The 15,908-nt window shown below is 43.4% G+C and overlaps 1 protein-coding gene across 1 annotated transcript in view; it reads right to left on the bottom strand.

The window, feature by feature from the left end:
* The window catches only part of CAPN2 (calpain 2), a 41,050-nt gene that overhangs the window by 12,177 nt on the left and 12,965 nt on the right, over positions 1-15,908 (bottom strand). Inside the window, exons 3-13 of the mRNA XM_073556398.1 lie at positions 11,038-11,156; positions 9,255-9,388; positions 8,696-8,864; positions 5,901-5,984; positions 5,731-5,816; positions 4,075-4,149; positions 2,168-2,328; positions 1,779-1,948; positions 1,640-1,651; positions 777-988; positions 337-373 (exon numbers count right to left, since the gene is read on the bottom strand). Of these exons, the coding sequence (XP_073412499.1) occupies positions 337-373; positions 777-988; positions 1,640-1,651; positions 1,779-1,948; positions 2,168-2,328; positions 4,075-4,149; positions 5,731-5,816; positions 5,901-5,984; positions 8,696-8,864; positions 9,255-9,388; positions 11,038-11,156 (1,259 nt within the window). The remainder of the gene's footprint in view (positions 1-336; positions 374-776; positions 989-1,639; positions 1,652-1,778; positions 1,949-2,167; positions 2,329-4,074; positions 4,150-5,730; positions 5,817-5,900; positions 5,985-8,695; positions 8,865-9,254; positions 9,389-11,037; positions 11,157-15,908) is intronic.

The following is a 15,908-nucleotide window of genomic DNA, read 5'->3' as shown; positions in this document are numbered from 1 at the left end:
CTGCCAATCAGTGGCATGGGCGGAGTTATATACAGAAAGCTGCCAATCAGTGGTGTGGGCGAGTTATATACAGAAAGCTGCCAGTGATGTGGGCGGGGTTATATACTACTCAGCTTTCCGAGCTCTGCTAGATCTGCAGCAGAGAAAAACAAGGATTGTATCACAACCGTTGCACTCCGTAAAACTAAGTGATATATCGCTGGAATCAGGATCTCTGCCCGTACATCGTGCTACTCTCAGATTACAAAGCAAAAACCTGCTACCAGATTCCCTTTAAATATGGCACCAACTCATCTTTTGGCTATAGACCCCCATCCGGTACAGTTCGTAGATTACCTCGTCAATGTTTGCCTCAATGTCATCATCGATAACTCTAAAATCATTGAGAAAAAAAAAAAAAGATTAAAAATCACAGCCAAGTATTAAATAAAAGCTCAGATTATTATGGTGGACAGGAAGCTCGGGGTATGTATTGTCTGTAAGGTTACCCAGTGGGTACAAGTGAAAGGGTCCAGCGGCCACCGAACGATTACAATACAATGCAGGAATGTTAGGGCACCTGTTCACATTAGTCGGCTAGACGCGCTGATTTTCGTTGGCCGTCTGGAAGAGACAGATGGATCCACAGAGGACAAAGGGGCCCGGACGGGACAGAGTCATACGTGTATGCTTAAGGGGGTGGAGGTCACGGTAATTGCGGGTGTTTAGTTCACGGTATATGAGGGGAGTGACGATCGCGCAGGACGAGGACACCACACCCCGCTCCGGACACTTACTGAGACTCCGCATTCTTTTCGGAGAAAACACGAAGACAGAAGTCCCCTAATTTATTAGGCTCAAACGTGGAGGGGACGATGACGTATTCTCCGGCAGGAAGGCGGAATCTATTCAGCACTTCTCGTAGATTTATGAAGGTATCCGATCGATCTCGCGCCTTGTTCCTCAAGAAGAAGTCTTTGCTCAAGTGCACATTGGTCTGACCCCGCAGCTGGAGAAAAGAATTAACCTATTAACAACCACTGGGAGAGATGTGATAAGTGTCCAATGTATCCCTTTAATAAAGGCTCTAATGTACTGGATAGTAACACAATACATCCAAACATGTCTGTATGCGGCTCCGCTGTCACTCCCTGGTCCTCGGGGGCCGGACTTCATCACTCCCTTGAGAGTGCATGGATTCCCATTTATTACACCAGATGTTTTTGGATGATTCATCAATTCTGATGTTTTAAAAAGTTGCTAAATTTTTGCAAAAAAATGTATTCCACAATCCATTCCCCATGGAGTGATTTCATGTCAGCCTGAAATTTTGGCTCAGTTTTAGCGGAACATGAATTTTTTTTTTTTTTTCACTAAAAAGTCGCAATAAAGACTATAGAGTAAAAATCAAGTGTATTTTGGAGTTTGTACAAAATATATGCAGTGTCCATAATTTTAAAGAATTCGATGCAAAAAAAAAAATAGAAAAAAGAAAAAAGAAAAAAAAAGCCTGCATAAATATATATAGTGAGAAAAAGAAAAAAAAGTCTATAAATATTATAATGCCGCCCCTGCGGAGCAGAACTCTTGTATTTTGCGATGGAAGGTGATTATTTCTGCACTTACCTTCCAGTAGAGTGAAGGTGCACAATGTACGTACCTGTGCTGGGACCTGTGGGCAGAAGACAACCACATTACTACACGGCACAAGCAGCCTATAATCTCGTCTTTAGATCTCGTTTTTTAGAGGGCGCTTCTGACTTATGAAATATCAAGGACATCTTAAATCTTCAACCTGCCTCATAGATCGCAAATCCAATGGTGTGCATGTCCTCGCCCATCTTCCTCGCCTTCCTGCGGTTCTTCTGGATCAGGCCCACAATGAAGGTGCAGCCTTCCTCCCCGTCGTCCGGGTCATCGTCTTCTTCCTCTAGCTTTATCAGGTACTGTGGGTTCATCCAGAAAGTGTCTGCGAGAGAAACAAATAGTACAGGTCGTATGCTGTAGGTCTCGTCTCCTGAAATACTCTGCGCTGCTGGGAAACTCCGCTTCTTCCACTGTGTGACTCTCGGGCCTGCGACCGCCCAAGCTATCCTCAGGTCAGGACACTCCCACGAGGGGCCACCACATCTGTCCCTGCTCCTCTGCTGGAGAAAAAGGCCAAGTGACGCCCCTATGATATGGTCACCTGGATAATTCCGGCAGCCTCCGGCGGTCGATCCTCGCCTCCACATGCCGTCCATCTTTACTAGGCTCCACTTCTTGTATTTGTCTGAGGACAGGGTGTCTGGGGTGAGGTTGCAGATTTCCAGCCTCGAGTATTGTCTTAAGAAATCATTATAAGACATCCTGACGGGAAAACAAACAAACAGATGAGTTAGGGCACAATAAGGGGGACCGAAATCCTTATGGGCTTCAGTGCTGCCGGATATGTATATAAACAAAGCCTAAAAGAAAGTAAATGAACCCCCCGGTACAAATGTGGAGTGAAGAGACCATTATAAATGTGCATACGTCAGTCTTAAAGGCACTGGCACAACATTACGTATCACATCCACTTTATAGACCGTAAATTAAAAAAAAAACAAAAAAAAACAATATTTGCCATTTACATGCTGTTAAAAAAACGATCCAGTGAGGAGTTCTGACTTTTTAACATAGTATGGCGCCACCTAGTGTTCACAGTGTATAGGAATGTGCACGTCCGACTAACGAGCTGGACATAAGTGCAAACTTCAGAGGAAGGCAGCCAACAAAATGCAGACAGAGACAAAAAGTTTCTATTGACAAACTATGCAATCACCCGGCTGTGGAGAGAGAGACTGAGCATGTGCGACCACCAACGCTCCGTTCACAAGGTGGTCGTGTATGTTTTTATGTACTCTGAACACCAGGTGGCGCCCTATAACGTAAGAAAATGTCAATTTCCTCTTGGATAATTTACTAAATAATGAAGAAAGTGCAAATATTTTATTTTTTTTTATAGACTGGATGTGATATGTAATGGCAAGCCAACCCCTTTAACTACTTTCGATCTCAACTATGGCCAACTTTTTTTTTTAATTTGGTTTGTCGCTTCATTTTCTGTGGCTTATTTCTTTCTATAGCTGATGGAGCAGTGTTGATTCATGTTTTCATGCAAGGCAAGCAGTAGATTTACTCATTTTGGGCATATACAACTTTTTAAAAAGTTTTCATTCAATTTTTTTTTTGGGGGAAAGCAAAGTTTTTACAAATATATATATATAAAAAAAAAATAAATAAATTATATATATATATATATATATATATATATATATATATATATATAAATAAATAAAACACCACTCCGATTTTCCTCATTTACAAAAAAAAAAAATTAAAAAGAAAATTGTCTTGGAACAGGAAGGGGTTAATACAGCGGTCATATTAGTGGTGGACGGTGCACTTTGCCCTCCTATGACACTAATGGATCTGGCACAGGGTGGACTGTGGTTCCCAGCAGAGCAGTGATCGTTACTGCTGCCTTTGTAGTCAGACAGGCATTTCCTGCTCTCCAGGGCGAGGTTCTGTGACTCTGCTCTGGTTTTATGTTTTTTTGTTTCTTCTTTTACTTCTGACATAGGAGAGGACTCGCCCTCCGGGGCACTATTCAGCTGTTCAGGTCTTTACAATAACTTGTACGGCTGAATAGTAACAGGAGCCGACGCTGCAGTCATTCTATCATCCTAAGAAAACTTTCCCTTAACCCCGGAATTCTGTAGAAAGTAAATAAACCCACTGCATTTTTATTTTTATTAAATAATAGGGGGTTCTCCTCTTTAGATAATCCCTTTTCATCAGTGGTAATCTCAGCGATCATCTAAAAAGGAAGCCTGACATTAAGTGTTCAATTTCCCTGCAGCACTCCCGCAGGAGAAATATAGTATTACAGAGTTACCACTTGTCTGTGTAATGCACGCCCTCCAAACCCCCCTGGGTCCTCCAAACCAAGAGTAGCTCTTTTATAACCACTCTCACTGCTCTGGTAAATAGCAGGGAAATGCTGGGAGTTGTTGTTTTGCAACAGTTGGACACCACAACGAGCAAATAAAGCGATAAGACAGGATGTCTTACCAAAACTCTCCGTCGTCGCAGCGTTTAATCAGTCTGTCTCTTTCCCGTGGATCCACGTTATTCCATTCACTAGAACTGGATGGGAAATCATCAGATTATTTATTGTGCAAGATCAGCGTTTACAGTATCAATACCGCTATGTAGGGAGATAAGATAATTGCTCATAACTTGCTGAAAATCCCTCAATCTGCGATTATTCAGTGCGCCGATGACAAACGCATACAATAGACTTGAGTATTTTATATATTATAATCCAGAGCTGCATTCATAATTCTGCAAACTACTGATTTCTTCAATTCCCTGCAAATCTGGGCAACAAAGAATTAGTTATATCTCTGTACACCAAATGTTCTACAGTGTTTCATTGTGGGAGACCATTTTATTTTAGGTCATTTGCTACAGAGCTGTACTCATAATTCTGCCAACTTCCTCTCAGTTCACTGTAATTCTATACAATCCACATTTATATGCCAGTACACAGCATGCGCTCCATTAGGTGCTATTGTACGTAAATTACTTCAGAGCTGTATTCATAACTCTTCCAACTTCCTATCAGTTCACTAAAAATCTGTACAACCCCCTGTTATACCTGTACGCGGCACATTTGTCCATTTTGCATTGTGAGATGTGTCATGATCCATGCTGGATTATGACAGGTTTTTGTATAAGTAACCTTTTTTTTTTCCTTTGAGCTGTTTGCTCAGGGTTCCTTTTGCCCCGGTGGCCACTGGGATTATTGCAGCTTTTGGCCCCTGATCATTTGACCATTCCCTTTTCCTATATAGGGTCACATGGTCTATGAGCAGGTGTTGGTGATAGCGTCTTTTTGGGATTCCTACCACCTTGAAGGGAGCAGCTGGCTGAGGTGTGAAGCCACTGCAGAAACCTGGTGAAGTGAGCAGCTGGCTGGAAGGTTGGAGCCACTGCTGAAACTGGTGTGAACACTGTCTGCCCGGTGTCTGCAGCAGAGTGAGATGGTGAAGGTGGCAGCTGGCTCTGAGGTGTCGAGCCACTGCGAAAAGTTAATCCGGTGATGCACTCTGCTGATGGTGCTGCAGCAGAGCAAGATAAGTGTTTTTAGTGTTTCCCCTGGTGTGAATTAGTACAGCGGTGGGGCCAGTGCCTGCACCACCCAGCTCCCTAGTAAGGGATAGGTGTAGGGTGTGCTAGGGTGACAGGTGAGGAGCCTGTATAGGGAATGTTAGGAGTGTTAGGGACACAGACTCAGGGGAGTGCAGGAGGTCTCCATGTCCCCCGTTCCCTATCGCAGGGCCCACCGTTGTAACTGTTTCCCCCTTCCCCCGTGTCTTGTTGTCTTAGTTAACGGCCTGCGAGCCGTGTCACACAGTACAGTTTCACGTGCAGTGTCTTGTTGTTTCATTACCGGCCTGCGGGCCGTGTCACACAGGATGGGTCATCGTGACAATATGTAGTGTAATATCCCAGTAAATGTAGAAACTCAGCTGAGCTTCAAGATTTGCGACTGTCGACACAATGCTTAAACTCTAAGTTGCATTCTGCTCAATTTTAAAAGCAGCTCTGGAGTAGAAAGTAGCTCGACCAGAAATAGTAAAGTCGCAGAAAACCTCCTTTAACAGTGGAGCGTCAATATGATCAAAGGTGAATGTTTACATCATTTTCTTCTCTTGCGCTTACTTATCGTTCCACGCTCCGGTCCACTCCACCTCTCCCCAGGGATTTCGTATCCTAATGAGTTTTTCCTGGCTTCCTCTGTAGTTTACCTGGTTGGATAGCAAATAGGTGTATGGAAAATAGAAAAAAAAATAAACAAAATAAAACTATGTAGAAAAATTGAGCATTCGCACCTCTTCTGCGGCGGTCACCGAGTATGCGTGTCCCTTCACCAGCTTCTGGTGGGTGATTGCTTCGGTCTCGGCAGCACTTGTGATCTGAAATATACAAATCGTTGTGTCACCTGGGAAATACAATTTTGGAAACGTATTCTAGAGGAATTGTACCACTTATGTCATTGAGCAGAGAAGATCCTAATGGCAGGAGAAGAGTATTCTTGGGATCCCCTGCTAATCGCACCTCTTACACATGATGGACAGCTCTTGATCTTATGTTACACAGAAACTCCTGCGCATGCGCATTAATAACAGATTTGTGTACTGCGCATGCGCCTGAGTTTTGTGTCCAATGGGATCAGATGTTTTCCACAGATGAATGAAAGGACAGTACATCTGGAGATTCCTTGTCTGCAAGCAATGCGCATAATTTCATGTGAGGTTGCAGGAATTTAGATGCAGAAAGAAATGTCAATCAGAAGAGTTATTGTTTGCAGTGCATGTGCAACAGAGGAGTCCCATGCCCAACGCTGATGTCTGTATACACTTGGTGCAACCCACCAGCAGGTTGTAGCAATACAGAAAAATCCAGGAACCAGACGTCCTCCTTTTGGTAACCTTATTAATGGCGAAAAATCACAATGTTTCGGCCATGCAGGGCCTTTATCAAGCCACAGAAAGAGAAATATGCATGTGCATTGTGATGTCCCGCATCTAATTAGTGTACAGACTTTAAAGTCTGATTTTTATGGAATGAGGTGGTGTTTGGGAATGGGAAGGATGCCCTTCTATAACCTGGGAGTGAGGATGACGAGTTCCCCTTGATACGTGGACGCAGCCATCCCTCTTCTTTAGAACCTCCTTAAAAAAAAAGTGCCAACTAGTAATAAACACAGGAACGTGAGCTTCTAGTTAATTGCTTTACCATCTGCTACAAGGAACATTATATTTCCAAAAAGACAATCAAGACCTTTCCTATTAGGAAGTAGTAAGTGCACCCAATGGACTGGTAACATTTCTATAAAGACGTCAAAGTTTTGTCGAGATAGTCAAAGTTTAAGATAGTTGACCACACACTTTCAGTGGCTGGCGGACTTAGCGTTCTTGACCCCTTTCTGATGATCGTACAGGTGTTGTGCATGGGCACAGGGGAATACACCCCTGACAGACATCTACAGTGTGGGCTTATATTTCCTGAGAACAAAAGGTCCAGTCACATTGAATTCCAACTGTCTGAGTCTTATCTGTTGTGTTGCCTGCTTTGGTGGTTTTCGAGAGGCCCCCCCCCCATACACAATGAAAGGTTGACGGATGGTCCCAGGATAGGTGACAATAATCTAAGGAATATTGGCAGCTTAGGCCAACGAGTCAACTCTAATGGTCTATTTCGCATACAAGTGTTCCTAGACATCTAATCAGACTGCTGATCAATCCACGTCATCCGTTCATCAGGTGAAATGATCTATTGGTTTGCACCAAAGATCATCTATCTCGGCAGCACATCGTCCTGTGTAAACTGGACCTGCCTCTCCAGGTCAATTAGGGAAGATGATGCAATGAATTACCAACGTCAAGACGACCCGGACTACGGTCACCAAAGTTCATCGTAGACTACATAAATTGTCACCATTAAAAGGACCTCCAATTTTCAAGTTTTAGAACGTGCTGACAGTATGACGAATGTGAGGTTTTCTTCGGGCATCTTCTTACAGGACAATATTAGTGATGTCTCAGTCCACAAAATCTTTTCGCTCAATGATTACAGATCAATAAACTCAAACATAAGTCGCCACGAAGAACGGAGATTTATCAATGGTGTAAAAGAGAGCGAAACGAAAAACTGAGATCAGCGATGGCCATATTATGGACATGTGCAGTTCATCTAGTGGCCAAAATGATGGATGGATAATGGTACAGGTTGTGTGCTATGATCCGTCATGCGCCACCAGAACAAACCAAATACCACCATGTGAATGCTTTCACCTGTCTACTACTTTCATACCGTCCAGTGGGTGAAAGACACAAGGAAGCTGATAGAATTTAAGCTTCCAAATGGATCCTGGACTCTACATAGACCAGTCAGAATTGGGACCACAAGAGAGGGATTGCATAAAACTCTTCTGTTTGTACACTTTTACTTATCTAACAAACATTGTATCGTCTTCATAGATGCACATGGTGTTCCCGGCCGACCATCTAATGTACATGAAACAATTGTTCAGAATATAGTTTCCAAAGATAAATGGGGATAGGCATGTCAAATTGCAGCATGGTAAAGGACAGAAGCAACTTAAGACCTTGAACCCTTTATACACATTAGATGGCTTTCGGCTACGGTGATTGGGCTGGTAGCCATGTTTCCTACCTCCTCCATACACAGGAGCGCTCGGCTCAGTGCATTTGTGTGCTCTATGAGAGAGCGGCTGGCAACTCATCTGGCGGTGGATTATGTCACAGGGAACAAAAGGATCGGCTGTTATAAGTCCAATGTGCCAATCCTTCAATTTCTCAGCATTATGTTGAGAGACATTCGGTAGGTCCCCGCACACATTAACCTGTTGGTCGAGCCCTCTCTGATCGGAGAGTTCAGTAAGCTTTAGGCTTATGTGTATGTAAGCATGTCAAGCCAATCATTAGTTCTTTGGATGATCGAGTGGTTATTTGGCCCAAAAATTATGTTTACATTGAAAGATGTGCCACCGATAAAAGTGACGCATCTTCATTACATATATTAAACCTAGACTATGACAAAGTATGGAACTATGAGCACCGTTACCCCAAAACCAAAGATGGAAGTATAGCATCAGACTCACATCTATGGAGCAGCCCAGAAGAGACCCGGTCCTGAGCGCCTTTTGTATGATCTTGAATAGATTGGCGGGAGCCTTCTTCAGTTCATACCACTCTGCCAGACCACCGGTGAAATCTTCAAAGCCCTCGGTTGTGGCACCACCAGATAATGCTTCGTAAGATCCATTCAGCCTTAATGCAAAGTCACACAAGTCACAACTGAACTTAGCTACTCGCGTCCCTCCACGACTTGACTTCAAAGGAGACTAATGTTTGGAGTATACAACTTCTACGCAGACTTAAAGGTCTATCATATAGAAATAACCCCAGTTCATACACCTGATTACCTCATTAGGCATACTAGCCAACCCTCATGAAACATCTGGGAAGTCCCTGGAAAAAAGGCAGTTCTCGGAAGAGTTGGCAAATTCCCCAATTGTTTATTAAATGTGCCCCCCAACAAATTGGGAGAACATCAGGCCCTTGAACCCTGTTCCAAGAGGTTAGGTGGCAGTGTATGTCTATGGGGTCCCAAAATGGTTGAATGCGTGTCCCTTGGATGGATAGTGTGCATGGTCTTACTTGGCGTAGGCCTTCTCCATCAGGGCACTCCAAAATTCAGTCCCTTCGGCAGAATGAACAAAGACAAGCTCATCGTTTTTTGTAGGCAGTCGATCATCTATAACCACGTCCACCCATTCTCCGAACTGCCAGAACTGGAATGCGAAGGGAACAAGTCATAAAAAAGAAAAGACATTAAAGGCGTTAACCCACAGACATCATTTATCACTTATACACAAGTGTGACCTCCTGGGACCCCCAACGATCCCGAGGAAAGGGCCTCAATCCTAGTATGAATGGAGTAGTAGAGAGCATGTGCCACCACCACTACCATAGACCCAATCTGATCCAATCACACAAGTTCTCGAGATCACTGGGGGTCCGAGGGTGTATATTGGGTTTTGGGTTGATGAAATCTATTTATTGTAGAATTCCTCATAATTTTCAAGATCTCCGCCAGAAGTCAGTGAACAGAAGCATGCCCTGAAAACCAATGGTGTAACTCCACTGGAGACAAACCAGACCACGCAATCACTAGTTGAGAGGGGTCCGGAGCCGAATGACTGTGCTCCCTTTTCCCAACATCTCCCAGGAGTTATATGTGCAGACTCCACTCTATACCTGGTGGGTGCAAGCTGTTTTGCACAGCATACATCTGCCAGTAACTTGCTGTAATTGAAGTCGGCTTTGCTTGCAGAAACTTAACCCCTTTGATGCCTTAGTGAACAGCGACCATAGCACCTTAGTGGTTAAGTTCATAAGTAAAGTCAGAAAAATATTCAGGATTGAGAGTCCTCAGTAGTTGATACCTTTTAATGGCTAACTGAAAAGATGGTAATACATTGCAAGCTTTCGAGACTACTCAGGTCTCTTCATCAGGCTAGACTAATACAAAATCTGAAGTCACATATTTATGCACAATACAGCCTAGAAAAAATGCAATAGATAAGACAAGTGACGTGAAGCAGAACTATCAATATGGGAGAGGGAGAAACATAAATATAAACATTGGACCAGTTCATAGATAAGGAGTCTGGATGTTTTATGGTCCTCTGATTGGGGTCTAGTTCTGTGTTGCCCTGCAAGGTTTTAAAAGGAAATTCCTTAATTGATGTAAAAAGACATAAATCCATGCGACACATTCATTCATTCATTCACTGTCGCATGGATTTATGTCTTTTTACATCAATTAAGGAATTTCCTTTTAAAACCTTGCAGGGCAACACAGAACTAGACCCCAATCAGAGGACCATAAAACATCCAGACTCCTTATCTATGAACTGGTCCAATGTTTATATTTATGTTTCTCCCTCTCCCATATTGATAGTTCTGCTTCACGTCACTTGTCTTATCTATTGCATTTTTTCTAGGCTGTATTGTGCATAAATATGTGACTTCAGATTTTGTATTAGTCTAGCCTGATGAAGAGACCTGAGTAGTCTCGAAAGCTTGCAATGTGTTACCATCTTTTCAGTTAGCCATTAAAAGGTATCAACTACTGAGGACTCTCAATCCTGAATATTTTTCTATCTACTGGCTAACACGGTACAAAGATATACATCTTTCCTGTAAGTAAAGTCAGAATTTTTGCTATAGATCCCCTTTATTGCTATGTAGACCCCTCTCGAAAATCTGTGCAGATCAATTACCCGCTGCGTGTAAGCAATGCCCTCACTGGCTGACAGTGCAGATTTTAAAAAATTTAAACAAAAATAAATAAAAAATATAATATTCACTTTTTTTTTTATCAACTTTTAGGTCATTTTGTTAGCCAGTCAAGTTCTCATTCCTACTGATATTTTACCTGGAAATGGAAAATTCCTGCATAATTCTCCTGGAAACTTTGGTCTTTAGGGACGACACGATACAGGATCTGCTCATTGAGCGTGAGAGAAGCGATGGCGGCCAGCAGCCAGCAGTCACCTGGAGGACGATGAATAGCTTATTTCAGGCACAAGAAACTCCTGTGTGCACAGCGAGAACGGCTGTAATACAGATTCAGCATCAGGGATACACTGCAGACACTATTACAAATACCGATGGAGCAGAGCTGCTCACGACACAACCCAATGCACCTCATGAATGCTGCTGCTCTCTGCAGATCCCCTTTCTATACCTGTACTATAATCAGAAATCCACTCAGCTTCTAAACAACTCAGTTTAAAACAGTAAGTAAGTAGAAGTAGGGGAGGAGGGGGATGCAGCTGCAGCTTCGCACCAGTGTTTCTGTAGGTGTTGGAGATAGGAGTAGCACTAGGAGATATCAGAGTCCGGATAAAATACTGCCCTGTACTTATTTCTATCAGATATGCTTTTTTGCAGCACAGCTGATTAGTATATGATTTTCCAATGCAAATTAAGGAGGTTTCATACTAATATTTTGACACAGAATCTGCATTGAAACTTATGTAATAATCTGGCAAGTAGATGAATTCAGCTTTTCTACAAAACTAAAGACAGTAGAGGCTTTCTCTGGGGCTCTTAGGAAATAAGAGGCTTACGTGTGTCTACCCTGCTACAAGGGAAGGGGTGTACTCCCGAGGCTGACTGTGATGATACAGCATTTAATCTTAATTATACAGATGTCCATTTTCAGTAGGCCAGGAGACATAGGCTATTGTCTGAACTTGAGTGAATGATGATGGTCTTGTTGAGACCAATATGCATCGCAAGGAAACCTCTGTCAACTCATTGCTGCACGCATCGTCATCTCACCCTGTCTCCACAATCAACGCTATTCCGACGGGCCAGTTTCTCCGAGCACGGAGAATCTGCACCACTGATGTGGTGTTCGAGGGACAGGCGAGGGATCTGAGGCAGATTTAGTGATCGCGGGTACAGCAACAGGAGCGTCAAGAAGGGCTATCTGAGAGCGAAGAATACCAAGAGAGGTGAGCTTCTAGCCATGCAAAAAAAATAGGAGGAAGGTCAAAGATGGTGACGGTAAAATCAGATATATTTCCACTTATAATCAACAGTGGAATATGATGCGAACTGTCCTTAAAAAACATTGGTCGGTCCTTATGACGGACCCAGTGCTTAGTCAGGGACTTTCTCCTGCTCCACTGATGACAGCACGTAGGAGCAAAAATCTAAAGGATATGTTGGTTTCCAGTCATTAATGTATACTGCAAAGTCGCACTCTCTCTTTGGATCAAGGGGTAGGAACACTGGTTTCTTCCCATGTGGGAAATGTTTGACCTACAGAAATCATGTCAGATCCACATCCTTCACATCATCCGACGGCCTACGAATGTTCCAGATTGGGGACTACATAACATGCTCGACCACACATGTGACCTACTATGCCACGTGTAGTTGCAAGTTGATCTATGTTGGTCTAACTTCACGTGAGCTACGTGTTAGAACCCGGGAGCATGTACGAGATATTGAGGCTGCTCGGGATGTGGGGCTGTTAAAAACTTTACCCAGGCATTTTAAATTAAAACATAAATGCAATCCCGATTCCCTTCAAATTAGAGGCATTGACCATGTAAATATGGGAATTCGTGGCGGTGATAGTATACGCGCTCTTAATCAAAAAGAGTGCCGGTGGATTGTGACACTGGGGACCATGGCTCCTGCGGGCCTTAATGAAATGTTGAGTTTCTCCTCCTATCTGTGAGCGGTTGTCGTTCCTGTACTGATGGTCACTCTTTTAATCATATTTGTTTTTAATTTGATATTTTTCTGTTCATTCTTTCAGTCTATGATGCAATATTTACATCATTCCTTATTTGGTGCTCCGGTGAATCCTTGTGGTGGATGAAGATATTGCTCTGATCCAGTGATTAAGTGATGATACATCTGTGACCTATGTATGACGATGTAGACACTTCAAATGCAGTGACTATCATTATATGTGGTCTTATTATTCTTTTTATTTTTTCTATAGGTCGTAGATTGCGCTAAAAATATATTATTAGTGCTAATGCTGATAGATATTTGTACTTTTTGGAATTATCCCAGCATGTCTATAGTGCGCATGCGTGCGATAAGCAGTATTTATGAATTCGATATACCTTGTATATAGCATTATGTCTTTATTAACACCACAGACGTATTTGGGCGATATTGCACTATATATACACCTTTTGTGGGCAAGAATGGGGAGGTGTTATTAGCATTAGAAAAGGTCTCCCCCTGCCCACAATCAAGATGGCGCCTAGTATTGTGGTCCACTTGTGCACATGTCCCCGGTCTGGTGGCGCCGCCTACAGCATTGCCGGCATCGCGGGACGGCGTGTGATTCTCGTTGACACTCTCGTGTCTCGCGGGAGTTGCGTCGCCATCTTGACGCCGGGACGGCTGACTGGCACCGCCTCCACATGCCGGTAACATGCGCCAATTAAAGTGAACCTAAGCACGGTATTTAAGGAGGTTTGGAGGGACACCAATGACATCAACACCCCCCAAGGAAGCTATCGCGAAACGCGCGTAGGGGTACACGCTTGCACATGGACACTAGCACAGGTAATGGCTGAACCCTTTTGTTAACTATTGATTCCCCTCTCCCCTCCCTCTGTGGATCAGATATGTATATACCTTTTTAGAACATAACTATTGCTACTTTTGGCCATAGATGTGGGGGTTTCTAAAGGTGGAGGAGGGATCTGATCCCATGACATCCATTTATTTGGGCCATTGATGCTACTGTCCTTTTAGGACGCATTATACAATTTTTTGGATATACATGTGGGGTCTTTAGGGTAATATGTTGGCCTTATCCTGATGTTTTGGTGCTCATTTTGCAGCACGTTTTTTATTTCAAACTTTGGTGCATTCTGACCTGTGTCAAATGGCTTTGTCTTTGTTTGTTAACATTTTGTGATGACTTTTAAATGACTTTTTGTATTAATAAAAGCAAGTTTTATATTGACTTGTCATGTTTATGGACTTTTTGCTCCGTTTCCTGTGTTTTCTACTGTCTGAACTTAGACTACTGAATTTGTGTGTTTTTCTTTGGTTGATCAAAAAAAAAACAGACTGTCGTCATATGAGACATAGGCTATTGTCTGAATGTTGACTACTGAAATTGAGGCTTGTGGATTTTTGAATGGCTGCTACTTGCCTTTTATATCAGTTCCTACAGGATATTATATGAGATCTTTGCAAGAAAGGTACGCTGGATCTTTGCACAATCAATGTTTGCTAGTATGTTGATTACACATTGTACCAGGCCATGTAGTTTGTTGACCTGCAAAACAGGAGGACACACTATGCAAATTGATTAAATACTCAATGTTAGATGAGCCCCTGCCACCTTCCCCCAATCGTGTGGAAAAATGCCTGAATAAGAGCTGTGAACTATAAAAGAGGGAACCTGCCCCTGTATCAAGGAACTCTTTACAAAACCACAGCCAGCAACATGCTATAGGACAGCTATCTGGACACCATGGCTACATCAAGATGGACAAAGATTTCACATTCTACAGCAGTGATCCCCAACTCCAGTCCTCAAGAGCCACCAACAGATAATGTTTTCAGGATTTCATCAGTATTGCCCAGGTGATGGAATTATTGCTTGTGCAGGTATTGCAATTATCACCTGGGCCATACTAAGGAAATCCTGAAAACATGAACCGTTGGTGGCTCTTGAAGACTGGAGTTGGGGAACACTGTTCTACAGGATGTCAGCTTGAGGATCACGGCCATAAATGGAACAATACAGATTTCTTCCATTGACCACCACTGAACCCATGGATACATTTGGGGAAGCCAGGTTGTGACCCTCAGGTCAGATGGCCCCATCGTAACAAATTTGGGGAAAAACAAGTTGGGACCATCCAGTCACCTGACCCCCATGGATACGTTTGCAGAAGCCAGGTTGGGACCATCCAGTCACCTGACCCCCATGGATACGTTTGCAGAAGCCAGGTTGGGACCATCCGGTCACCTGACCACCATGGATACATTTGCAGAAGCCAGGTTGGGACCATCCGGTCCCCTGGCCATGTGCCTCCATGGACAATCAGATTCCTAGGCTTGTCATTACCTTCTCTTTGTGGTTGCCCGGCAAAAGCAGGGAGCCACTGGTAGGGATAGTGAGCCCTGAAGTGTCGTGTGTTCTAATCCCGGCTAGTCAGTGGAAGGTTGAGACTCTGCAATTTTGCACCATTTTGGGTATTTTGCTGGGACTGTTTTATATGTTTTTGTCTGTTTGGTGGTTCATTAAAGTGTTACCACGTGTTTTACAATCAGATTGTGTTGTCTGAGTAGTGTTATGCAGGCGTTGACAGTGGGCTTTCACTGGTATGAGCCCTGGTCCGTGCGGTCTTGGGCCAGCAGATGAGATCACCCATTGACCGCCATGTCTCCACACTGACCAAGTTGACAATAATGCCAGGATTAGAGGGGCTTGATCTGGAGGCTGACCTGTGTAACAATGCCGTCCGGAACAGGACGGCAGGCTCTTGAGGTTGCTTTGCAACTTCGCCAGGGTAAGAACATCTTACTTTGGAGGCTGCCCTGCAACAACACAGCCAAGGAACGAGTGCCCAGGGGAAGAAAAAAAACAAGGAAAAGGGCGGCTTGCTGTGGATGCTGACATGAGACAACACTGCCAGAGGAAGAGGGTCTTGCTCTACATGGTGGAATATATTGATGATATGGTGGTATCTATATCAATGAAAACTATACTGTAAAGTGATATTATGGTTCTATGTCCCCCATTTT

This window comes from Dendrobates tinctorius, unplaced genomic scaffold (assembly GCF_039654945.1).
Source record: "Dendrobates tinctorius isolate UK_male_01 unplaced genomic scaffold, ASM3965494v1 ptg000232l, whole genome shotgun sequence".
NCBI lineage: Eukaryota > Metazoa > Chordata > Amphibia > Anura > Dendrobatidae > Dendrobates > Dendrobates tinctorius.
Note: the sequence above shows the minus strand (reverse complement) of the source record. Positions and strands in the feature narration are given on the sequence as shown.